Below are 26,229 nucleotides of genomic sequence, written 5' to 3'. Positions count from 1 at the left end.
AAGGTTAATAGACGAAATATACATGTTAATGTATTAGTCAAAAGTCAAAGTAACATTTATTTTCTTCAAATAAAAACAGTATACAAAATGGTGTAAAGAAAGGTAATATGATTGAAGAAGGCATGTTCAAAAAAGCAAAAAGCTTGTGGCAGACATGCCCAAACAAAGACAAGATTTAAACAACACGGAAAATAAATAAATTTACATTACATGGGTTAAACTAAATAAGAAAAATAACTAAAAAAATAATTTAGGTATAAATTAAGAATTGATTCGTCTTCTTGTTACTCATCATAATAATTATTATCATAAAATGTAATATAATAAAAATTAATACTTGGATGTGAAATATCTTTTAAGTTTAAATGAAAAGCTTTTCTTAGATACAGCATCTTTAATATTTGAAGGTAGTTTGTTCCATAGTTTAGGTCCACTAAATCTTATGTTATATTGAAATGATGTTTTTTTATGAAGAGGGATATGCATATCCTGTACAGTTCGAGTTCTATAACTGTGAAAAGATGCGTTTGGTTGGAATAAATTTGTAAATTGAGGTGGGTTTAAGGAGTTAATCGATGAGTAGAGAAAAGTACACTGTTGATGATAGTTAAGGTCTTTCAACTTTAAAAGGTTTAGGGAGGAAAATAAGGGATCTGAGTGAGCTAGTGGTGGTGCACCTGATATTATTCGAACTACTTTCTTCTGTTTGATAAATAATCTGCTAGTGTTGGACTCATACGTGTTGCACCAAACCACATTGCAATAGTTTAAATATGGTAAAATAAGAGTACAATACAAGGTATGAAGAATGTTTTTGGGAAGAAAAGAAGACAGTCTAAAAATGATACCAATATTTTTGGATATTTTATTTTCAATTTCTTTAATATGTTGCTTCCAAGTGAGACCTGAATCAATGGTAACACCAAGAAATTTCGTATTTTCAACAAGTGGAACAATATGTTCATTAATTTTAATATGTCTATCATCAAGATTTACAGGTTTGCGAGTGTTTCGAAACAAAATAGAACAGCATTTCTTAACGTTAACGGAAAGTTTGTTTGCTCGGAAATATTCACACACTTTAGTCAGTTCCTGGTTGACAACCGCAAAAAGTGACTGAATATTTGGATTGGTATAAAGGAGGGTAGTATCGTCAGCATAGAGGCAGAAAGAAAATAATTTGGAGGATGAACAAATGTCATTTATATATAAAGAAAATAAAAGTGGGCCAAGCAGTGAACCTTGGGGAACTCCACATGATATTGGTGTAAAATGAGAGGTAACATTGCTATATTTAGTACATTGAAATCTATTTGACAGATAACTTTTAAATAGATCATGTGCAGGTCCACGAATTCCATAAATGAATAGTTTAGATAAGAGAATGTTATGATTGATAGTATCAAAAGCTTTTGATAGATCAATGAATGTTCCAATAGCAAAATGTTTCTTTTCAAATGCATCCACAATACTATTAGTAAGTTGTAAAAGAGCCATTGAAGTATCATATCCTTTTCGAAAGCCATATTGATGGTCAGAAAGAATATTGTGTTTTAAAATAAATTTGTATGTCCGATCATAAATGATGCGTTCAAACATTTTGGAGAAAATTGACAGAATCGAGATAGGACGATAATTGCTAACATTAGACTTGACTCCAGATTTATAGATGGGGGTTACTTTTGCAAGTTTTAATTTGTTTGGAAACACTCCTTTAGACATAGACAGGTTAAAAATATAGCAAAGTGGGTGAGAGATAAGGCTACATGTTTGCTTAACTATATTAGTACTAATATCGTCAAAACCTGGGGCCTTATTATTCTTGAAATATTTGACTATGTTGAGTATTTCATTTTCGTCAACAGGGATAAGAAATAGGGAATTGAGAGTAGGGTTCGGTAAGTAGTCTTTATAATTTGTTGCATGTGATGGTATTTGACTTGCAAGGGTAGGTCCAATCTGTCCAAAAAACTGATTGAAAGAATTTGTAATTTTAATTGGATCATTTGATAATTCGCCATCACATTCAATTTGTAAGTCGGGCTGATTATTCTTAGGTTTATTCAATAAAGAATTGATAATTTTCCAAGTTCCTTTGATATCATTTTTATGCTGTGAGAAGGTGTTGTTAAAGTGATCAATTTTAACTTGTCTGATCAGTGTGTTAAGTTTGTTACGGAAACGTTTATATTCATTTTTGTTTTTTCAGATGGGTTGTGCAAGAATTTAGCATATAATTTGTGTTTATGTTTTGTGGATTTTAATAAGCCATCAGTCATCCAAGTCTTAAGTTTACGTTTCTTATTTGTTCTTTGTTCAAGAGGGAAGTTTTTATCGTACATATGTTTAAATGTGGTGTCAAATAAATTATATGCCTCATTTGGATCTTGTGAATTAAAAACATGGTCCAACGAGGTTGCTTGCAAATCTAACTTAAAACTTTCAATATTGCGCTCGTTAATTTTCCTAGTATGCAACATTGAATGTTCAGATCTCGAATTATGGACAATGTTAGTTAAGGAAGAAATGTTAAAAATAGGTAAATGGTCAGTGGCATCACTATAAATTATTCCATTGTGGTTGGGAAATTCCGTTTGGTTGGTAATTATATTGTCCAACAATGAGGCAGTAGTAGCAGTAATTCTAGTGGGGCGGTGAATAAGAGGAAGATAAAAGTTGCTAAACATGGTATTTATAAAATTGAAAGAATGATTACTTGATTCGTATTTTAAAATATCAATGTTAAAATCACCTAGTAAGAAAACAGTCTTGTTCTCATTGGAAAGGTTGCTAAGTAATAGCTCTATTTTATCTAGGAATGCATTCGTATCCAGTGAAGGGGCCCTATATATAGTGCCAACAATAATGTTTTTGGCTGATTTTTGTTCAATTTCAATAAATAGGGAATCACAAATAGATTGGTCAATAGACAGATCTTCTCTTTCTCTAAATGAAAGTTCATTTCGAACAAACATTGCTACACCACCGCCAACTTTCAGATGTCTGTGTTTAGAAATAAAAGAGTAGTTTGGAATATGCAGTAAAGGGCTGTCATGCTTCAACCAACTTTCCGTAATAGAAATTATATCAAAGTTGAAATTTAAGGAATTTAAAAGAATATTAATCGAATCAAAATTACGACTAAGGCTTCTGGAATTGAAGTGTATGGTGGAAAAGCTTTTCTTATTATCAATTTCGTTAGTATATTTAGAAAAATCACATGGATGAAAATAATTAGATATACTCATAGAATCAGTAAAAAATTGAAGATCTGGGTCAATATTAGCATTATGATTATCATTAAATGAGAATGGATTAAAAACTAAAGAAAAGACGATCAGTTTCATTTTTGTCAGAATTAACATTGGACATAAAAAAGAACAATAACAATAAATACAAGTGAGCATGCGCGAGTAGAGACAACACCTAACTTTTACACGCAGGGGAAAAAGATCTTAAATTCAGACTAAAGGTAATATATAGCCAACAAACTCTACTATTTTTAAAAGTTGTATACCCTAACAAAAAGAAGACTGCATGATGGCGACTAATAGGCCTACTAGGGCAAATACTAAATCAATTGACTTAACAAGAAAAGCTAGACCCTCCGAAAGTCCAGAAGCTGATGATCCAATCGAAGCCTCCGGCGATCGAGAGGGGGAAACTCAAACGCTTGCCGATCAACTAGGTAGGCTATCAGAACAACTTAATGGTAAACTAGATAAAGTCCTAGAAAATCAAAAAAACTACAACAAAAGGCTTACCAAACTGGAAACAACTGTCGAAGATCTAGAAAAAAGTGTGGAATATGCGCATGATTCAACTAACAAAACGAAGGATGAAATAAAAAAAATTGGAAATGAAATCAAGAAAATGGAGGAGTATGAAAACAAAATGGCGGCTTATCAGGATAAAATGGCGGACATGGAAAATTCAATCCTAAAACAAGAAAGATACAGTAGGAGTTTTAATCTAAGGTTTGGAGGAGTTATAGAAAATGCTACAGAAAACACCCAGGACTTATTACAAAAAGTACTACGCGAAGAACTCGGACTCGAGGACATCGAAATTGAAAATTGCCATCGCACCGGGAAACGCCGTTTAGATAACAAACCGAGGCATATAATAGCTAAATTTCTGTACCGTCCACAAAGAAACCAAGTCCTAAAACTAGGAAAAGTAAAATTAAAAAGTAAATCACAAAACATATTTATTACTGAAGATTTACCTGACGCGGACATGAAGAAAAAGAGAGAATTATCTACAATTATGGCGCAGGCATATGCCGAAAAACGTAAGCCCGTATTCAGAAATGGACAACTGTTTATCGACGGTAAGCCATACAAGCCACTAAAATAACTACAATTAGGTCATTAAGCCAAATTAATTAATGTTCAATTAAACACAATTAATTAATGTTTATGAATTATATTTCATACCTACATTACCGCAGTCTATCATTGTCTTGTAGAACGTAGACTAATTATGTGATTGTAGATAGTAGTATTTCTACCGTTATAAATTGTAAATAAACGAAGTTTGTTTGTTTATGTCGCGCACCTAGCTGTTATGTTCTGGATATCTCTGTCCATTCATACTTTAATCAGGTGACCCACGGCAGGTGTGCGACGATAGTGTTACATAATGCGAAATACCAACAACAATTAAGTGGCTGTTGATGATGTAAGTTTCAACGTAGTTGTTTACCGGTAATTCATCGATGAGTTACTGGGTTGATCAAACTCGTAAACTTTAAACACATCATTTTAATGAAACACAACACAACTAAATGTATTTAAGTTATACTATCCGTACTTTACTAGTGATGTATAATGACAAATAATAACAACATTAAGTGGCTGATTTGATTAATAAGTGAGCGCCGTTATTGAGACATCATGATCTAGACCGTTTCAACGTAGCTGTTTACCGGTGATGCTTTGACTTACCAGTGACTAACGATAACTTGCCATAATATACATTCTGGACATCGGTGAGTTAGATTGATCAAAATCGTTTAAGTTAACCAAGTACTTAATTGGCGTCCATGATCATCATTATTGTTTCACTGCCTGTCGTTTAGTTGTTGTTGGTATGTCATGATAAAACAATTCATATTACATTGTATTGTAATTTATTGTACATACTTGTTAACTTAGGCTATATAGTGTTAGCTCAATTGTCCTAAAATCACCGTATTCGGTTCAGAAACCATTCTCTGCTGTAAGCAGCTTGCTCAGTTTTATTTATTTGTCATTTCCTTTTCTGTCTAATTTAAATGTTTGAATGTGACCTTTTTGATAATGTAAATGTGAGCACAGAATATTTTAACGAAGATAACTTAATTTCTTCACTTGAACATTCTAATTTATCATCAAACTTTTCTATATTTGGACTAAACTGTCGTAGTATTGTTAATAAGTTTGACTTAATCTCAAACTATTTAGACTCACTCGTACATGCCTTCTCCGTCATTGCCTTCAGTGAAACCTGGTTAACCGAAAAAGATAATATTAATCTATACCAGTTATCAGGCTACAGTTTGATTCACAATGATAGGAAGGATAAGAGAGGTGGTGGGGTAGCGTTCTATGTTACCAACAAACTAACATATATTATTAGAAATGATCTGTCATCTTGTATGACTGAAGCAGAGACTATTTTTATTGAGATTGAGTTAGAATCAGGAAATAATGTTATTTGTGGTATAGTTTATAGACCACCCTCACGTTCCTTGCAAAAGTTTGATGATGAATTAACATGTGTAATGCAAATGATTAATCTAGAAAAAAAAAAGCTTACCTTGTGGGAGACTATAACATAAACTTACTCCAACAATCTACCGACAACACTATCCAATCACACTTAGACACAATATTTTCTCAGTCATTTCAGCCAATCATAAAAAGTCCTACTAGAATATCCGATAATTGTGCTTCAATAATGGATAACATTTATTGCAACATCGATTCTTTTACTACGTCCCTTAAAAGTGGAATACTAATTACTGATATTTCTGATCACTTCCCAATATTCTGTGTAGATACTTTGGAAAAACATAATAAGCAATATCCTCGATTTGTATATAAACGACAATACTCTCCTCAACAAACGGAGTATTTTTTGCAAGAATTACAAAGCAATCAGTGGAATGATGTGCTATCCTTAAATAATGCGAATGTTGCTTATCAAAATTTTACAAACACTTTAAATAAAGCAATTGATAATTGTTTCCCTTTAAAACGAATTAGAAATAAGGCGAACAAATTAAAATCTCCTTGGATCACAGCTGAAATTGCCAGAGCTATCTCTCAAAAACATAAATTATATAAAAAGTACAAACAAAATAACACCACTACTAATAAAAGTACGTACATACATTTTAGAAACAAGTTAACCACTACTATTAGAAATCGGAAAAAAGAATATTATATGGTCCAGTTTGAACAAAATAAACAAGATATTAAAAAAACGTGGACAATTCTAAATGATATAATGGGTAGGAAAAAGACTACCAATTTGCCTACAAAAATAAAATTGGGTACTGAGACTTTCTCTGATAATGATGAGAAAGCTGATGCATTCAACTCTTTTTTTATTAATATTGGAGAAAAACTAAATAATAAATTTAGACATGAATGTCAAAATGATCAAATCACCCACAGAACTTTCTTAAAGGGAAATTTTACCTCTTCAATGTTTTTTAAACCTGTTACTGAACATGAACTTAACCACTATATTAAAAACACAAAGAATACTTCTCCTGGCCATGATGGTATAAGTGCCCAACTCATAAAATCTGCTTCCCCGTTTATTTTAAAACCTTTATTGCATATTATTAATACGTCATTATCATCGGGCTGTGTCCCGGCTGATATAAAAATTGCTAAAGTTATCCCGATATTTAAGAATGGTGACATCTCAGATATAAATAATTATCGGCCTATTTCCATTTTACCCTTTTTTCCAAAATATTTGAGAGGATTGTGTATGATCAAACGATTTGTTACCTCTCAAAATATAACGTACTGAGTAAAACACAATATGGGTTTAGACAACACCATTCAACTAGTCATGCTTTAATACAATCGATTGAAAAAATCACAAACGCTATTGAGAATAAAGAGTTCACACTAGGAGTTTTCCTTGATTTATCAAAAGCGTTTGATACAATCGATCATGATATATTATTAGATAAATTAAGATTTTATGGTATAAGAGGAGTTCCGCTAAACTGGTTCTCAAACTATCTTAAAAAAAGACTACAATACACATTTATTGTTAATACTGCATCTAGTAAAATGACAGTAAACACTGGAGTTCCTCAGGGATCCATATTGGTTCCATTATTATTTCTTATATTCATTAATGATATTAGTCTAGCATGTAACCATGTAGACATGATTATGTATGCAGATGACACAAATGTGTTTTATAGTCACAATGATATTAGTCAAGCTTTTGATACAATGAACCAGGAGTTATCTATACTTTCGGACTGGTTTATTGCTAACAAATTAACGCTAAATGTAAACAAATCAAAATATGTTATATTTAGGGCTAGAAATAAGTCAGCTGACACTACCTCACTAGAATTGAGGATGGGAAATGAATGTATTGTAAAAGCTACTGAAGTTAAATTTCTAGGCTTATTTCTGGATGAAACTTTATCGTTTAATTTTCATGTAAATGAGGTAGCAAACAGTATTTCTAGAATAATTGGTGTCTTAAACAAAGTGAAGTCTATGTTATCAAGTAAAATCTTGTTAACGGTATACAATGCACTTATATTACCTAGAATAACGTATGCTATCACAGTATGGGGTGCTACTTCTGCTACAAATTTAAACCGTATACATATTCTCCAGAAAAAAGCACTTAGAAATATTTGTCATGTTCATTTTATGCATCCTTCTCATCCACTTTTTATTTCGACCCAAACATTAAATATTTTTGACCTTTATACGAAACACACTGCTATATTTATGTATCAATATAAACATAATCTATTACCTGAATCATTTAATAACTTATTTAGTACATCTGCCTCATTCCATAATTACTTAACTAGAAACAGGTCAAACTACTGTCCACAACTAAAACGCACCAAAGTCGGACAGCAATGTATTTCCTACCAAGGAACACATATTTGGAATAATTTAACAGACTATATAAAACAATCCCCCACTTTAAGTTTGTTTAAACAGAGATTAAAGCAATATTATAACAATAGAAATATTTAAGTTAAGTAAATCACATTATGTTTGTTCTTTTTTTGTTTGTACTGATTGTTTGATCTTTTTGTTAGGGTTACATGCTTAAAGCACTTGTGCTTATTTTGTATCCCATTCCATTATCTTATTATTTGTATTGTATTTGTATATGTTTTTATTTGGATTATGGAATAAAAATGTCGATGAATTGATTGAAAGTGACGGTATAAAATAGTATACAAGTTCAAAAACAGTCTCTGAGTTTAAGTAAGTTACAAAGGAAAGAAACAAGCAAATGTTCATGGAAAAAGAAAGAACAGGAGTCAAACAACAATATTGGAAAACATACTACGCAATGCTAATGAACCGACAACATGCTCAAAAAACAATACGGACAGACCGACAAAGTCAGGTCATCATAGAAATGCGCAGTAAAAACAATATTAATAAAAGTAATAACGCAAGCATGAGGTGAAGCAAAACAGGAAAAAGTGTCCACAGTGTCATTTGAATGTCAATAAATTAGCATGCAGTTATTATTCATAATGATAAAAGAAAGGCATGCATGCAATTTATGTAAGTGGTAATGTAGAGTTAAAATGATTTGATAAGAAAAAGAAACAGTTAATTGATTACTTCCCTTCGTTTGCTGATCTTCTTTATGAGATGTTATCCAGGTCCAGAAAAGTACGAATATGGTGTCTAATTTCCTTTCCGTTAGAAACAGAGCTAGCATAGATTCGTCCGTCAATAGACCATGCACTCTTCACCTTCTCGTGTTTACTTGCTCTGTATAACAGCTCCCTTCTACGACTGGTGAGGTCTTCCTGTATAGAAATGCCAGAACCCTTTAATTTTCTTCTCTGTACAATCACTTTCTTTCGGTATTGATATGAAGTAAATTTAACAATAATGGGTCTGGGTTTTGATTTCTTCTCGTTACGTTTGCCTGTGCGATGGGATCGATCTATGTGATCGGAGGATAGATCAATATCCAGTTTATCCTTCACCATATTAATTATTAGATCATTAGTATTTTCTCCTTCTTTCTCCGACATTCCAAATACCCTGATGCAATTCCGTCGACTATATTGCTGCAATGAATCAAATTCAGCATCCTGTGCTTGGATTTTTTGCTCAAGATCATTGATTTTATCAAGATGATTTGAGGTTTCGCCCCATTGCGAGCTCAATGTCGAAGAGCCGACTTTCGATTTTATCAAACCGATCTAAAAGTAGCGTGAGTTTGGACTCAATTACCTCTGATATTACGCATCCTAATATATCCTTGATTTCCTTACTTTTAAAGGCAATAGCAATGCCGTTGTTGATCATGACTGCCAGCTCGTCGCATTGTAGAATCTCGGTATTCGTGGCCTGTACCACCTGTGTGGAATGCCTAGTAGATTGCTTTGTTCCGTCCTTTGTTGTAGACATTACAGATCCGTAGAGCAAAACAACAGTAAACCGTAAAGCAATCACCGATAATATTCACAAAACTCGTTTAAGAGTTATAGGTAAACTTGACATCAATAATAAAATCACAGTTGAAGAGGAATTGCAACAGGTAAAAATATGGAGATATGAGACCTTTAGGTGTATAGATATACAGTAAGGAATTAAAAGTGGGATGAACCCACGTAAGACAAAAAAGAAGTTCCGGGTTCGAATCTTTTGGGGCGACACCTTCAAACAATAGGCTTAGAAATTAATTCTAAACCGCCCGGTGATATACTGAAATGTAATTAATTAATTTTAACGATAAGATGGGGAAATCTGTGAGAATGAGAAAAAGTCGCCCAAACCGAGATTCAAACACGGACCTTCTGCTTGATATTTGATGAGTAAAACAATAAAACACAGCTATTTCGTAATTGATGTGTTCTTTAATATTACAGAAACACACACGTACATCTAACAAGTTGAAAACCACAGAAAAAGTACATACAGTATTAATAGTATTGTTGTGCAATAAGTGTACACATGTTGGTGATGTCAATAATGACTTGATAATTCTTATAAATACAAAATCATATTAAATATTCCTTTGAAAATTATTTAAAAAAATACATTAAAATAACCTAATGATTTGAAAAACTAACGATTAAAATAACCTAATATAGCCTATAATTCGACGACAGAAAAGACAACATAATTTATTACCAGGAAAAAGCTTATTAAATAACGGCTTATTTATGTATTTATAATTATATATAGATAACAAGCATAAAATACAATACAGAAATTTGACATACGAAATCTCATCGTATTTAATATCATTAATTATTAGAAAGCGCCAAATTCTATGATATTTTATTCATCAAATTAAAAATAATATTAATGATGGTGAAACGCCCCTGTGTAAGACCAGAAGCATATTCTGACAACCTTAAGTGGCCAACATTAAGAAGATGCTTCACACGTCGACAGAAGACACCAAGGAAAATGCCTCACAGAATGATGGCTAACTTATAGTAAAGTTGTGTTCCTAACTAAAATCCCCAACCCCGACAAAAAATAAGTAAATAAAAAATAGATAAAAAATAATTAAATAAATAAAAAATAAATAGGACCTGAAAAAAGAGTTAGTTAGGGAGCCGCATGTCCGCCTTCAGTGGTATTCCTGCTTGTGTGACGTCTGAGCCAAAATGAATAAAATAAAATAAAAAAATATATAAATTAATAGTCATTCAGGCGTATTGCCTTACTTTAGGCCTCTGGCCCCTAGTTTTTTTGATAAACCTTACATTGTAATGTAAATTTATATGTAAAATATATAATCTACCTATATGTTAATTTAATTTGCTCACGCTAAACCCAATACTTATATGGGCGTTTGTATTAGTCAGGGCGCCAATTTGTATGATTTTGGCATTTCTTAGATAATGTATGCAAATTTCCCACCTTCATATGATCACCATTAAAATATATCTTTATTTTTATATATTGCATGTTAATAATAAGCCACATTCAATATGCATTTATGAATTTACAAGTAAACGTTTACCAAAACATTGCATTTAAGATGTAGAACGTTAGCAACAGAGCATCCGAAAGACAGAACTAGATAATAGTTTTTGAAATAAATATTTAAAATTATTATTTAATTCGTGACAACATGAAATCAATACATTAACATAACATTTCAAAACACACACAAACACACAAATAAATGTTATCAGTAATACAATGTATATAGTGTGTCAATCTCAATACATATTGAAAAAATAAAAATATACTAAACAATTAGGAGCCTAGAACCTGAACGATTTTTATCACCTTAGTGAAACAGCCTGTAGTGTGCGATTAAAATGTTCATTCATTATGTATCTGTTTTGCTCTGCTTCTGTATCGAGCAACGAGTCCAATATGCAGATTACTAACAAATTATTATAAATAAATGAATAAGTAACAAAATAAAAATATCTGTAATATCAAACAAAAGGCAAGATCATAGTAACTTCACACTTTCTACCACAAAATAATAACTTTATTTTGTTAAATTACGTAAAAAAATAACTTGTAGTGTGAATTTATTGGTATAATACAATATTATAACGTGGCTAATTTACGGTGGATTTTATATTGGTATAATAGGGCAATGAAAAGGTGGCTTTGCCAGGAAAAATGAAGACAGTTGGCTCTTAAATACACAACAATACGCACATTTTATGGCGTAAACAAATAATTTAAGTTTAAAATTGAATGGAATAGCTATAGGCCTATTCCAACGTATTCCAAAAATACAAATTAGGCATTTCAATATTAGTATGATCACATTCAAATACTGGCGATTATACTGTGACATGATCCCATTTAACCCATCAAATAAATGGCACAAAACTATCAACAGGAGATGGTATATACAAATACAATGAATGTTTATGAGTGAAATGCAGAAAATATATTCAAGTGTTGAAATTTAAAAGTTGGACAGGTCTATTCAACGAGACAAGTTCCATTCAACCAATACGAAACATTATTTACTTTATCGTTAAGTAATTTACCGATTCCATCTTTAATAGAAGGTTGAACCTATTAAAAATTATGCTGGAAATAAGGAAGCAAAGTGGAGCCGTTATAGACAGAGCACACTACATGTGTCCCAACATTCACCAGCCTAGCGTTGCACAATTGTTTTTTGTAAAATAAAATATTTTTTTGTGTATTCAGCTCGTATACACCTCATTCAATTCACGTACATATTCTCTTCATTCCACTCATAAACATTCATTATCATTTTGTATAATTATGCGATGGAGGATAATATAAAATGTAATTATAGAACAGCAAAATCAATAATATTGCAAAATCAAAATGACAAATATTCTCTTACTAAATATTGAACTGTGTCTGGAGCAACTTACCTACAATCAAAATACAAACTTTATTTTAGCAATGATGCTTTATTACCATGGAGGAATAAAAAAGAAGCGGATAGCTTCAATTTAAGTTCTCTAGGTTTCATGGCAAAACCTCTATAATCCTTTCCACAGGAATCAAACAGGTTACATGCCTGGAAAAACCCTCCTGGTTGAACTAAATACTTTATAAACCTTTGCCTGGATGGATCGTCCATCAAAGGCTACACCATCTTAAATATGAGTGCAAGACAGGCAAACTAGTGTGCTGCCCACATACAACAGCAAAATGAATAGTTTTAAACTCTGAACTTTGGTCAGCGGAACAATAAATAAACGAATCACTGAAAACCAGCAAAACGATTAGTACATTATTCATTCGGAGTACCAGCATACTCTAAACAAGAAACAATCAAGAGTGATTGTTTAAACAACAAAGTTAACACCTTCAAACATATGATTTGTAGAACAGCAGCAGCAAACACTGTAACAAAAGTGCTCCGCTACAAAATTTGTTTCTAAACATTATTTACGGTATTTGTCATGCCTAAAAAAATCAATTAATTTAGTTCAGCACATTCAGGGGCAGATAACTGCAATAACAACATTTATTTCATCTCCTATAATATTTATCTAAAAACTGTTTACTTATTATGAAGAATAAATGTTATTTTAAAAGACTGACAAATTACTTTTATTATAGAGAATATAAATATTCTCTTTCAGTGAATAGCACTTTTGTAAATCATTACACGAGTTATGTACAAAAATGTATAATGTACTTCCCATGAAGTAATTAGTATAATTCCAAATGATCATCTGCAAATCGGTGTATGCAAATGACCATATACTGTATGCAAATTATAATTCAAATTATTCATTTAATATACATTTATAAACATTGTGCATCTTAAACTACATTTACACATGCTCATATTCTCAACTCTCAGGTGTTCACAATCAGCATCAAGTTCTTAAATATACTGTACCCAGTAAGCAAATGAATTGTCAGTTGCTTTAGCAACAAAAATCTTGGCGTTGCTTGATTCTGTTAGATTGCACCAAAGAAATTTTTGAATTCACTAACAATATCTGTAAAATTGTAAACATGAGCAGAATGCTGTAGTAATTTCCTTTTGTTCATTTCCACTCAAACAATTATTGAGTGGTGAATACTTAATATATTAATAAAAACTATTCTGGACTTTTAAAGAGTTTATATCTGCACTGTTATAGCCAGCAAACATTGACTAGTTGCACTAAAAGGCATCACTGTCTTATTTTAAACCGGCCAGAATGACGATTTTTCTAGTATAAACTGTATGTACAGTAAAGAATAATAAATATAGCTTTAAAAAAATTCAGTCACGATCAGAGAATGTATTTTAGTCATCTTGATTGCGCTGATAGATCTGCAGAACAGATTAAGTACTACATGTCAACATAGTACAAAAAGATACCGATTATCCTTGTCATTTCAACTATTGATTTTCAGGACTGATAATCCTTTGTATCACAATATGTGTACAAACAAACACAGTATTTCTTTATAAAAAAATAATTGCTTTCCGTAGGGAAATGTTTGCACTGAATAAAAAATCCAGCATTATAGCCAGTAATTTTCTTCTTCTGTTGTTAATTCTTTTAAAATCACTGTTTCCACATCTCAGCATATGCTTCGGTGTAACGAACGTCTAGCCAAACAAGTTCGGGAAGTGAGCTCTGTAATGCCAAATAAAAAGCAATACAAATCATACACCTGACACGTTCTTAATATACTTCTGTGTATTCAGTTCCTACCCACTGAAGATTAGGGAGTGAATTCTGAAATATGAACAAAACAAGAAAAACACAATATCAACAACCATCTAGTGACTACATAACAGTACAACATGCAAAATATTTACGTGTAAATGGCTAAAATATACAAAAAAAAAAGTAGTGGGTTAGACAAATGATTAAGCGGCCAGACGAACAAGTGAAGCAGACAAATATGCAGCTGAGATGAAAATCCCAAAGCGAACAAGTGTTGCAGATGTACAAGCAGCACTCCAGATGAACAAGCGCCCAGAAGATGCTCCACACAGACTTTCTCAGAAGAATAAATTGCACAAATGAACACTATATAGCTTATTTCAATTATACATATGCATCTCACTTGAATACATGCTGGAATTCTTTTCATTTTAAAAGGTAAGCTATGCTTAGCAATATATACACATATTTGTTGGTAAGGTATAACATCTACATGCAAGGAATAAGGTTTATTCTCATGTATATACAGGGTTAAATTTACATTTTGTATCAGTGGTTTCTGTATTTAATTGAAGATAAAGATAATTTAGGTGAAATTAAGCAATTAATTAGTCAGATGTTTGCCCTACTCTGTAGAGTAGTCAGAGTAGGGCAAATATCTGACAAATTACTCTCTGACACAAAGTCACTCCACAGTAGTAATACCATCCTGAATACAATTACTCAATATGGAACAAAATCAAAATTCATTTCAAATGTGGGGACCGGCCATATGGGCATGACATGAATATAAATCATAACAAATAACAATATGCACAACATGTCAAACATAAATATTGAAACTTATATATATATATATATATATATATATAAACTCATCAGGCAAAGAACATTAATTCTAAACCGCCCGGTGATATACTGAAATTTAATTAATTAATTTGAAACGATAAAGATGAGGAAATCTGTGAGAATGAGAAAAAGTCGCCCCAACCGAGACTCGAACTCGGACCGCCTGCTTGATATGCAGATGTCCTAACCATTAGACCACTGGGGCTTTCATGGTATTGTTCGAACTCGATTGGATAGCGACTCTTTAACATTCTCGGCGTGGTACGGCGGAACAGCACTAGTCCTCAGTTGTACGCACGCGCACCAGAGATCAAATTGATACGCCCTCATCTTACAGTATTTTTATTCACGAGGCGGGATCTCCGAAGAGATACTTTTATATATATAAACTCATCAGGCAAAGAACATTAATTCTAAACCGCCCGGTGATATACTGAAATTTAATTAATTAATTTGAAACGATAAAGATGAGGAAATCTGTGAGAATGAGAAAAAGTCGCCCCAACCGAGACTCGAACTCGGACCGCCTGCTTGATATGCAGATGTCCTAACCATTAGACCACTGGGGCTTTCATGGTATTGTTCGAACTCGATTGGATAGCGACTCTTTAACATTCTCGGCGTGGTACGGCGGAACAGCACTAGTCCTCAGTTGTACGCACGCACACCAGAGATCAAATTGATACGCCCTCATCTTACAGTATTTTTATTCACGAGGCGGGATCTCCGAAGAGATACTTTTATATATATAAACTCATCAGGCAAAGAACATTAATTCTAAACCGCCCGGTGATATACTGAAATTTAATTAATTAATTTGAAACGATAAAGATGAGGAAATCTGTGAGAATGAGAAAAAGTCGCCCCAACCGAGACTCGAACTCGGACCGCCTGCTTGATATGCAGATGTCCTAACCATTAGACCACTGGGGCTTTCATGGTATTGTTCGAACTCGATTGGATAGCGACATATATATATACACCTGCACTGATGAAAGGCTAGTGTTGCCCGAAAGCTCTGCTAATTTTTCTGCCTGTTTTACTTTATCGTTTTGATTTAGCTTTTTGCTTATTTTATGTTGTATCTCCATTGAGATCTAGCCACTGATACCCACAGCATTGTCATTTTTTTCAGTATTTTGCCTTTGGATTAACATATATATATATACATATACAAACATATATGAGACAACTTTTTTCATGATGTTCTCACAAAATGTACTCTTTAGTAAAATGTGTACAGTGTCACTGTGGATGATGATGATGACATCACAAGACAGTAAATATGCAAAATTAACATGCATTCACATACAATTGTGTAAAAATAAATAGAACCCCATATAAGGGGACACTACCTTTGGGACCCAACAAATAGTAGTAATTTATATATTTCTTTTTTGAAAACAGTGTTTCCTGAATAGGGCCAAAAGAGGGTATTGTGGATCCTAAGATTGGTAATCAAACATGTTAACCCCAAATTTTGTACAAATCCCCATATATATTTTCTACGAGTTCCAGGAAATTCATTGATTTTCATCATTTGATACACATTGTATGGATATTATATCGATGGAGAATGATGTATGGAGAGAGTGCTCATTTAACGATTATTCGTATGGTTATTATTCATTTGTGACCAAATACAAATTATATTACTAATAATATAAACAACTTTTAATATTTATAAATAAAATTAATGATTCTGTATGATTATATAACTACATAAACTACATACCGTGAGAATCTGGAGCGTTTTCGCCGTTAGCGGGGTACTATTCAGATCTAGTCTTTTCAGCTGCTTCAAATCAGTAAGGCAACGGAGCCCTGCATCAGTCACCTGTGTTTCACATAAATTTAAACTTTCCAGGTGGTGAAGGTGTTCTGTTATTGTCTCAAGGCCAGAGTCACCAAACTAAAATTAAAATAGTATATATTTACTATATATTTTATATATAAGTTAAATAGTTTAAAAAGTAAAAAGAGCCATAATATTGCTATGCCATATGATATCTATCTCAAATTAAGTATTTTACATATCAAAAATTAAAGCTTTTGGATTGATTGGTTACTTTATTTCAGAATAACAATTCCACAACAAACAATACGAAACGAAACGAAAATAATAGGATTTTAGGATTATAGTTTAGAGATGTGAAGGCGTCGCACATGTCATGTTAACCACCCACACGGTTCATTAAATGTTTTTCTAAAACACTACTTTATAATGTTTTTTTTTCAATTTATTGAGATTTGAATAAGACTTGGTTTTTAAAATGTTTTTTCTTTTTAACCAAAAAAAAAAAAAAATTGAGATAAAAATTGTTAAAGTAAATTACTTTAAAAAAAAAACTTAGGTAGTGCATTGTTTCTCTATTTTTATCATAATTTACCATAAACCGTATATTAAGACAAGGAATGTTTTTAAAGTAATATATATGCATTATTTTTACAAAAATTCAATTGTATGGAATGGGTCTTGAAATTTAACATTATTATTATGCAGATGTGAAAAGGGTTTTGGTTTATGGTAAATTCGCCGTATCAAACAAATTAAAAGAAAAGATTGCTATTTGAACCAGTCAATCAATTTATATTGTAAAGAGTTTAATTTAGTTAAGTATAGATGTTTTTATTTTATAATAATATATCACCTGAATATCAGCTGGCTTGTGGTTTCAGCTGGAAGGGTTACACTCTCTAAATAAAGTTGAAATAAAAATAAAATAAAATAATAATACCTGTGTTGACCATAAGTTGAGATGTTTTAAGTTTGGCAATTTAACAAGCGTTTGTGCACATGCACTTGTGATATGAGTAAACGCTAAGTTTAATGTCTCCAAATCTCCAAGAGGGCCCTCACTGAACATTCGCTTTAGATCAGCGTCTGTAGATTTTGAGGGCAGCACCAATGAATGTGGACCACCAGGCTCTCGCTGAAAAGAATAATATGCACGATGCGATTAAACAGTTTAGTGAGGTTTCAACAGAATAATTAATATCAATGATAAAGATGAAGCCCTAAAGATAAACGTAGCTAAATTTAATCAAATAAATTGGATGAATAGATAGATTGATTGATAGCCATGCTATTGAAATGAATTAAAAGCTGAAGCAGAAATTTAATACTAATAAACGATAAAATGAATCTCCATGGTAACAGAGTTTAGTATAAGCTTGTGTTCTAAAATGGAATCAATTATAATAATGAATTGTATTCACTAGAAGACACATTCTGTGTCTGGATAAATTTGTTAAAGGACAACTTGACCGAGGACCATATTTTAACAACATATTCGGGATGTACATATGATTTCAGAACCATCGCGAAATAAAGGATATCGCCGCACGCGCTCGCCGTACAGCCGTCGCCGTAAATTGCTGTGACGTCACAGGTGCATCGCAAAATTTACGTATTGAGTTTTCTGGCAAAGTCTGGCAAATCGCGAACATTTCTAGTAAACACACTTTGTAAATAAATCGTAAAAAATATAAATGTTGATTTTTTTTATTGTTTCTTTTGCTTATCTGGACTCATTAAGTAGATTTTGCGATGAACCAGTGACTTCACAGCGATTTACGGTGACGGCTGTACGGCGAGCGCATGTGGCAATATCCTTAATCTTGCGATTGTTCTGTAATCATATGTACATCCCTAATACGTTGTAAAAATATGGTCCTCGGTCAAGTTGTCCTTTAAATAAACATTTTGACATTGTGTATGAAAATTGTCACACAAAAATGTATAGTGGGGATACTCCTATTCAGGGGACTAATTTGGTTTTTCGTGAAGTGAAGTGAACAATTTATCTGAACTTTAAGAAATTGAGAAGAACTGAACTTTTTCCCCAAGGAAAACTGCCAAACTGGAGGAAGTATTATCATTTTTATGATATCCATTTTTGTATAATAATATTGATATGACTAAATATAATTATTTGATCATTTTATCATTTGTATTATGAAAAAAGGGGTTGAATTATCCATTTTGTACACTTTAATGAGTAGGAGTTGACTACATGTGTTAAAACATATATTTCTTTTTGAATGAAAGTGTCTGCTCAAAAGGGATGTGGCCTAAGGAGGACTTCTACTGTATTATTATAGTTTATTGTACATGATGTTTAACCTATCCTGCTACAGTGCTTCATTTATGGTAATAGAATTTGTAACAATCTCTGTACAGCTTGTGGCAATTAACACTGTATAGTTCAATTTGATAGTTGATTGAGTGAAGTATGAACACACTGTATGAACAATGCCCTCAATTATTCATCAAAGAAATGTGTACTTTTAAAGTGCATCCTTGTAATTTAATTAATTACCTAATTAACTCTGGATACTAAGCACAAGATTACAAGATAGTACAGATGTATACCACAGAAAAATGTGAAAGAAGAATAGAGTAAAATGGATAAGGCCACTGCCAGGGGGTTACGGTTCGGGCGTTCCCTTTTTCCTGGAGTGCCTAGATCAGCAGTTAAAGGTTAAAGTAGGGAAAATATGTTTAACTAGCCTACCTCATGATAATTTTTTCCCCCTTAGCTTAGAAATGAGAATACCAAATGCACATTTTAAAATTTGAAATTTAGCCTGTATTATAGCTGCTCTTCTCTTTTTTAATAAGGCCTATAGTCTTTGACATTCGATTCAAGATGGAAAATGTGTCTAATACAAAACAAACAATGTTTTTTATTCGTTGAATTATTCTCATTCTCATCTCATTAAACAGTCTTCTCCCTATTCAACTAATAAACATTCATTCATTGTAAAATAAATTCAAATTGTTTTCACTTTTAGCTGATCTTTTTTTATAGCTTCATCGGTATACTTTTGAACATTACAGTACCAATTCATTTTTAAATGTTTAGGTTATGAACACAATTTACTTTAAGGGGGTTTAAGTTTATTTAAAAAAAAAAGCTTGCTACATTTTATTTGATTTGTGCAAATGAATACTCTACAACAATTACTATATACACTTACTAGTTGTGACAGCTCTGATTGCTTGTCCAATAATTGAGTGTACATATTTTTCCCTTCTTCAAATTTTTGAAGGGCGGTGATTGTCTTTTCCTTTAGTTCAGGCGTTGATAGAGCATCAAACTCCAGCAGCAGACACAAATACTGAAATATAACAATAAAATCAAGTTATTCTTGATGTGGAGGTCTAGTAAATAATGTTTTTATGAGGACCATACTGTTTTCTGATGATCTTGGGATTTTCCCAATAGTGTTTGACCTCTTTTTCTCGCTAAGGACACTGCAACACAATGATGCAAAGGCATTTTATTATTACAGTTTGGTTGTACTTTTATGATAGTGCTCTGTATGGGTTAACCACGCTTGATTAAATCTCCCAATATTTCTGTCGAACCTCTGTGTATTAAAGATATAGAATGAAATTATTTACTTAATTCATAGTATTTCAATTTACATTTTTGAAACCCATAATGATGGCCAATTCATAATTTCAACATATATCATCAGGAATAATACATGCTATTGAATATTGACAAATAAATGCTATATAATTAATCATAATGAAGTGTGTTATCTTCTTTTAATAATGTATTAGATACTTATGATTGTAAACTTGTAAAGAATAATAATGTCATTCAGGTAAATGGTAAGTAAAGACTAAATTGACATCAAACATTAAAAACATTCTTAATTGCTGTACAGATAGGTCACTGAGAAAAGGTTACATTGTCACAAAGTGTCCGATTACCAGATCTCGTAAAATCTGTAAACTTGACAGTTAGGCGCTTCCAACTAAATTTTATAAATTACTTTTCACTCAATGTTAATTATATGTTAATCTACTCAGCGAGACAACTGCTTCATAAGTCAACTGTGGGTGACACATTCACTGTGAGTTGTGTTACCTGTAAACAGGTCAGGTTCTTGTTTGAGGCTTGTCGTAAACACGGCTCGTATATACGAGAATTGACTGATTGCAGAAAGCGTTTACGTCTACAACAGCATGCGATTAGCCTTTCCAACTGAAAGAGAAAAATTGCATATAAGCTGTTGAGCATAAGGTCACACTTATGTAAAAGATATATACAGTACATATATATTATGATTAAGGGCTTTAAAGAATAAATAGCAAATAGTTTTATTGGTGCAATGAGATCCATTTTACAAATGCATACAGTTATTTTCCTACAGCATGATTATCTGCAATGGGTATAATTCCATTAAGTACAGTGTAACAAAATGAATTCTAATTTTGTAACCCATGAATAATAATTTGTATTAACTATGTGAGCGTGCATCCACTTTCCCATGAAAGATTTATTTTGTGTTACGCTGACTGGTGGATAATCTTTCTAAAAAAATAATTATTTTTTTGATTTTGTAAGGATAGCATTACTCGAGAGCATTCTTAGTCTAAAATAGTCGTTTTAAGTTTAATTTATTAATGAAGAGGCTTTTTCTAAGTGCAAGACTTTAAAGCATTGAGTAAAAATGGTTGAGTGGTTAAGGCAGCGGCACCATTTACTGTAAATGGATTCAGCTGACTCGCTCTAGTTCATGTGGTGAGGTATAAGTACAATAAACTGTACACTTTAAAGAACTCAGTTCATCAATTGAACTGGTTCACAAAATAGTCTGAGGTGTCAGGGAAATTATAGGACAGTGAATAATGTTCTATAGGTAATCCTTGGCCATATGCTTAAAGACATACCGTATGATAAAATTAAAATTTGAATTTTTTAATAACAAGATGTTTAAATGCAAAATCATTAATTTTTTATAAATCAGCTATCAAAACTCATTGGGCTGGACAACCCTAAAGCTAATAAGCTTAGCTTAGCTTAAATATTCAAGTAATAAAGACTTTAGCATTGTTCACTCTTAAGAAATTATTTAAGGTAACTTTACCTAAGGCCATTGTAAATTTTACTATTAGCAATTGGATACAATTTCACATACCATTGTTTTACCAGTGAAATTACAAATTTTAGTGTATTTTCACTTTTTCCTGGTTATACAAACATATAACCATGACATTAAAAACTATATGCATTTTAAAATTGTCAGCATGGCTATATTTTATAGAGTTCTACTGCGCAGACAGTGGTTGGTTAAAATTAAGCATTGATCTAGGTTAATTTAACTCTGAGGGAATTTTAGCCAGTGTTTAGATTGCCAATTCAGTTAATTAAATATGCAAAATGTATTGATGGTCGCAACTGAATAAGACTGAAACCGAAATCAAATTGAATCTGTTTGGTTAGCATAGTGTTTATAAAACAAATAATGAAATAGTTTCATTCATTGGTTTTGTATAATCAACTCGCATAGTAAAATTGCAGAGTGATGATGTAATAGTTAAATAGAAGAAAGATGGAAAGAAACTCAAATCAACTGCACTTGCACTCACCATTTCTGTAAACAACTGACCATCATCGGTGCACGCCAATCCACCTGGACAGTAAAGGTCAAGCCAACCTGGTTTGCCATCACGAACTGCACACACTGCTGTGTGAACCTGACATGAATAGATTAACAGTATTACCTATACAGTATTATTTCAAACAAATATTGTTTTATATGCAGTTTGCTTTGTGTGTATACATTGATGACCATCATTGGCTTATAGTACTATACTGTGGTTATTATAAAATAGTGTATGATAAAATCAGACGATTATTATATATGTATATTTTTTATTTTACAATTATTTATTAAAGATATATTTTTGAAACTTACTGTATTTGAAATTCAAGATTCATTGGTTGCAATAGTTTATAATTATCATAATTTTTCAAATTGTAGTTTTGAAAAATAAAGATACCAATAATAATTATTCATAAGTATTAAATCTCTAATAAATTTACGTAAGGGCAACATTTGGTAAATTGCGCCTAACTTTTAGAATTTTTACTCAATAGCATAGAAAGTTGGTACACCTAATTGTTTATATAAATTTTACATTTTTAAATAAAAAAAAATTAAAAATATGCATCTTTAATTACAATTTTTGTAGAAAACAGTATCATTGCATATTACTGACATTTTAGTTCTACAAATTAATAAAAGATTTTTATCAGTTATAAAATAATAATAATATTTCAAATCGTCTTTTAAACTGTACGAAATAATGTTTAATGATGAATGTATTGCTGACCAAGCTGAATGAAAACCTAAAGTAATTTGGTGAATAGATATCATATACCAAATAATTTGAAGCATATAGTGATCTGTTTTAACATACAAGATTTGGTCAGAGAAACAATTTGTATTTAATGAATACATATACACCATAAATTGTACTTTACATAGTAAAGATTGTATACATACAATGCCTTATTCAATTACTACATTAGCCATGTCAGTCTACACAAAGTGACAGACGAGAGTGACTAAATGGATTTGTTAACATCTAAAGTAATCTAATGTTCTCTCTATTATGAAAGCACATTTTGAAAATATTTAACAGTAATGAAATATATTTTATGGAGGAAAAAAACGTTGCTTTTGAAATAATCTTTTTTACATATTATAGGTATAGTTTTATATAAAAAAAAGGAAATCCTTCAATCTAACCAAATTTCTGTAGTAATTACAAAAGTTCCATAGCCTTTAAAATTAGATTTTTAATTAAAATGTATATATATGGAAGTGAGCAGTCAGGTAAGAATACTGAGTAATATCCGATATTGACATTAACACAGTTCTGTTTGACTCTGTCTTTTTATGCATATGATAATGATCTTATGACAACAAAACATTTTCTGTACAGGTAAAATATTATTATGATTATGGAGATAAAACATTAACAAACTTGATTTAATTTGAAATATAGATACACTCATTAAACTAACACTGTTTAGACATGAATTTTCTTTCAATCCATTAAGAAATTTGCAAACATAGATCTATTAATATTTTAAAAGCTGCATGTTTGTAATTACAGCAACTGATGGCCGCTTCAGGCATCTTCAATATGAACATTTACAATGTGATTAATACTGGTATAAACATTGTGTAGCTTTCCAGAATACTATTGTTCTCTGCTGGCGTATATTGGATAGCATGATTAAAACATAATAAAAAGCCCAAATATAAGGTTGTGGTAAAACTAGATACCAGTAATAGCTAAAGAAACATGATAAATGAAGATTAATATCAGACTTTGAATAGGCCATTTTGCAGTTATTCATTTAGAAAAAAAACCAAATATTATAGTGTTATATTTAACCAAAAACTCATGGCCTGACAGAAAATTTGTATATTTTTTGTTTTAATTATTACCGTTTTTCATGTACAGTAAATATGATTCAATCCTTTTAAAGGAGGGAAATATATATAATCTTTAAAATAAAAGAGTCATGCTTGATATGTATATTGAAATGATACTATTAATGCACAAAACACAATTAAAAAATGTAAATTAAAGGAAAAAATGGTTACCTCGCATCTACTATCTTGAACAAACTTCCTCATAATATATTCAAAATTTCTAAGAAAGCAAAAAAAAATCAAGGATTACAATATTTGTTTAGTAGGCACAAATGCAAATGTGCAATAAAAGAGGGTGAGTGATCTTGTGATGACAGCGCTACAAGAAAGAGAGTTAATATCCGTTCTGTTGATTAATTTCTTGGAATCATCATGCAACAATAATAATAATAAATGCCTCTAACATTTTTAGCAAATGACCGTTTGTTTTGAGACTAAACCATTTGCCAAAAGGGTATCAACAAAATCAGGGGATATTACTGTGCCTTATCATCACAAATTGACACTGATCATCATAAATTCACTACCGATAATGTATAAAGAACAGTGGTGTTTAATATGCAGAGGCCTTAGGCCCTTACTTAGGGATCTAGTAGTTGGAGGCCTTCTGTGTTTTTAGCCTTTTTGACATATTTTAATGCTGTTTTTTCCTCTGGCTCTTGCTGAGAGGCCCCATAAGGTCAGGGGCCCCTGGGTTTAGCTAGTTAGCACTCATAGCTGCTAAGCCACTGTACAAAAAATTGATTGCGTTTCCATGTATGAAGAACACTAACTTTAAGGGTCTTTCACATATTGCTCCGGCTTTAGGTTAAGTTCGCGTCAGACTGCACATACATCATTAGCATTCTTTCAGGACGAGCCACATGAGGACGAGCCAGCGCCAGAAAAAAATAAAAGTGTTTTGGGGAAGAAACATGTAGTTGAAATATGTCCATGACATACGAGTCCACAGTGCCATGATCAATGATCTATCATTGGCGTGGCGATATACAATAATTCATTAATATGATTAAAAGTGTGAGCTGATTATCAATCAGGAGTATACATAAATTGTTCCTGTACTTACTTGGTTAATCGTGAATCACTAAGGGATCTATAAGGAAAAAAAACAAAACAAGGAATTAACATAAAATAAAATCACATAGCAGTTCAGGATTATAATTTTGTATGATAAGGAAACATGAATATGTTTAGTTATAGGGGTTGAAACTTTTACTATGTTATCATAAAGCTCTGTCTACACTATCATTCAAATTTATAGTTTGACAAAAAAAGTGTGATGTACCCTAATATGGAAGTGATATGCTGATAAATATGGTAGTGATATGACATCATCATGTCCATATTATAGGCACATTTTTTGTCACATAAAGTTTGATATAGACAAAGCTTTATATGGCATATTATAACTCCATATAGGTGGGGTAAATATTAGTTGAACCACCTATACAACACTGACCTTTCGTTCATTACAAAAGCTCAAGGTACAAATGTATATGACATTTAAGATACATGCATCAACGATGTTGATTTCAAACCAATCAACTTCATTCCTGCATTTTCGATCAGTGACAACACAGTGTAACAAAAGTGTTAAGTATGAACGTTGTAACAACGCTAATTATAATGTGACCTTGCTTTACGATATGAATGCATATTACTCAATAGACGTGAACATACTCTAATAGTCCAGAAAATGATTAAAGAGAGATTTATTGTTATTTTTATAGATAAAATTATGTGTAAAATTTTTAAATACATATTCTTTACTCTATAAATCTTAAAGAATATATTGTACA

General features: G+C 31.7%; 2 protein-coding genes across 4 annotated transcripts in view; both read right to left on the bottom strand.

The window, feature by feature from the left end:
• Positions 1 to 4,819: 4,819 nt before the first annotated feature.
• LOC144850417 (uncharacterized) lies at positions 4,820 to 9,355 on the bottom strand. The gene is given in 3 exon segments (XM_078707692.1): positions 4,820 to 4,944; positions 5,454 to 5,490; positions 8,984 to 9,355. Coding segments are annotated over 3 exon segments (450 nt in total). The 5' UTR covers positions 9,272 to 9,355.
• Positions 9,356 to 12,873: 3,518 nt separating this feature from the next.
• Positions 12,874 to 26,229, bottom strand: part of LOC144849802 (C-Maf-inducing protein-like) — a 54,456-nt gene continuing 41,100 nt past the window's right edge. For 2 of the 3 annotated variants that reach the window (XM_078706868.1, XM_078706867.1), the window contains exons 11-18: positions 25,497 to 25,523; positions 24,602 to 24,650; positions 22,569 to 22,676; positions 21,064 to 21,180; positions 20,162 to 20,302; positions 17,917 to 18,111; positions 16,914 to 17,090; positions 12,874 to 14,296 (exon numbers count right to left, since the gene is read on the bottom strand). In XM_078706868.1, coding sequence (XP_078562994.1) covers positions 14,225 to 14,296; positions 16,914 to 17,090; positions 17,917 to 18,111; positions 20,162 to 20,302; positions 21,064 to 21,180; positions 22,569 to 22,676; positions 24,602 to 24,650; positions 25,497 to 25,523 — 886 coding nt within the window. In that variant the 3' untranslated portion in view covers positions 12,874 to 14,224. Of the gene's footprint in view, positions 14,399 to 16,913; positions 17,091 to 17,916; positions 18,112 to 20,161; positions 20,303 to 21,063; positions 21,181 to 22,568; positions 22,677 to 24,601; positions 24,651 to 25,496; positions 25,524 to 26,229 lie in introns of all 3 variants that reach the window. The other variant, XM_078706869.1, reaches the window with a different exon arrangement.

This window comes from Antedon bifida, chromosome 8 (assembly GCF_963402885.1).
Source record: "Antedon bifida chromosome 8, ecAntBifi1.1, whole genome shotgun sequence".
In the NCBI taxonomy this organism is placed as follows: domain Eukaryota; kingdom Metazoa; phylum Echinodermata; class Crinoidea; order Comatulida; family Antedonidae; genus Antedon; species Antedon bifida.
Note: the sequence above shows the minus strand (reverse complement) of the source record. Positions and strands in the feature narration are given on the sequence as shown.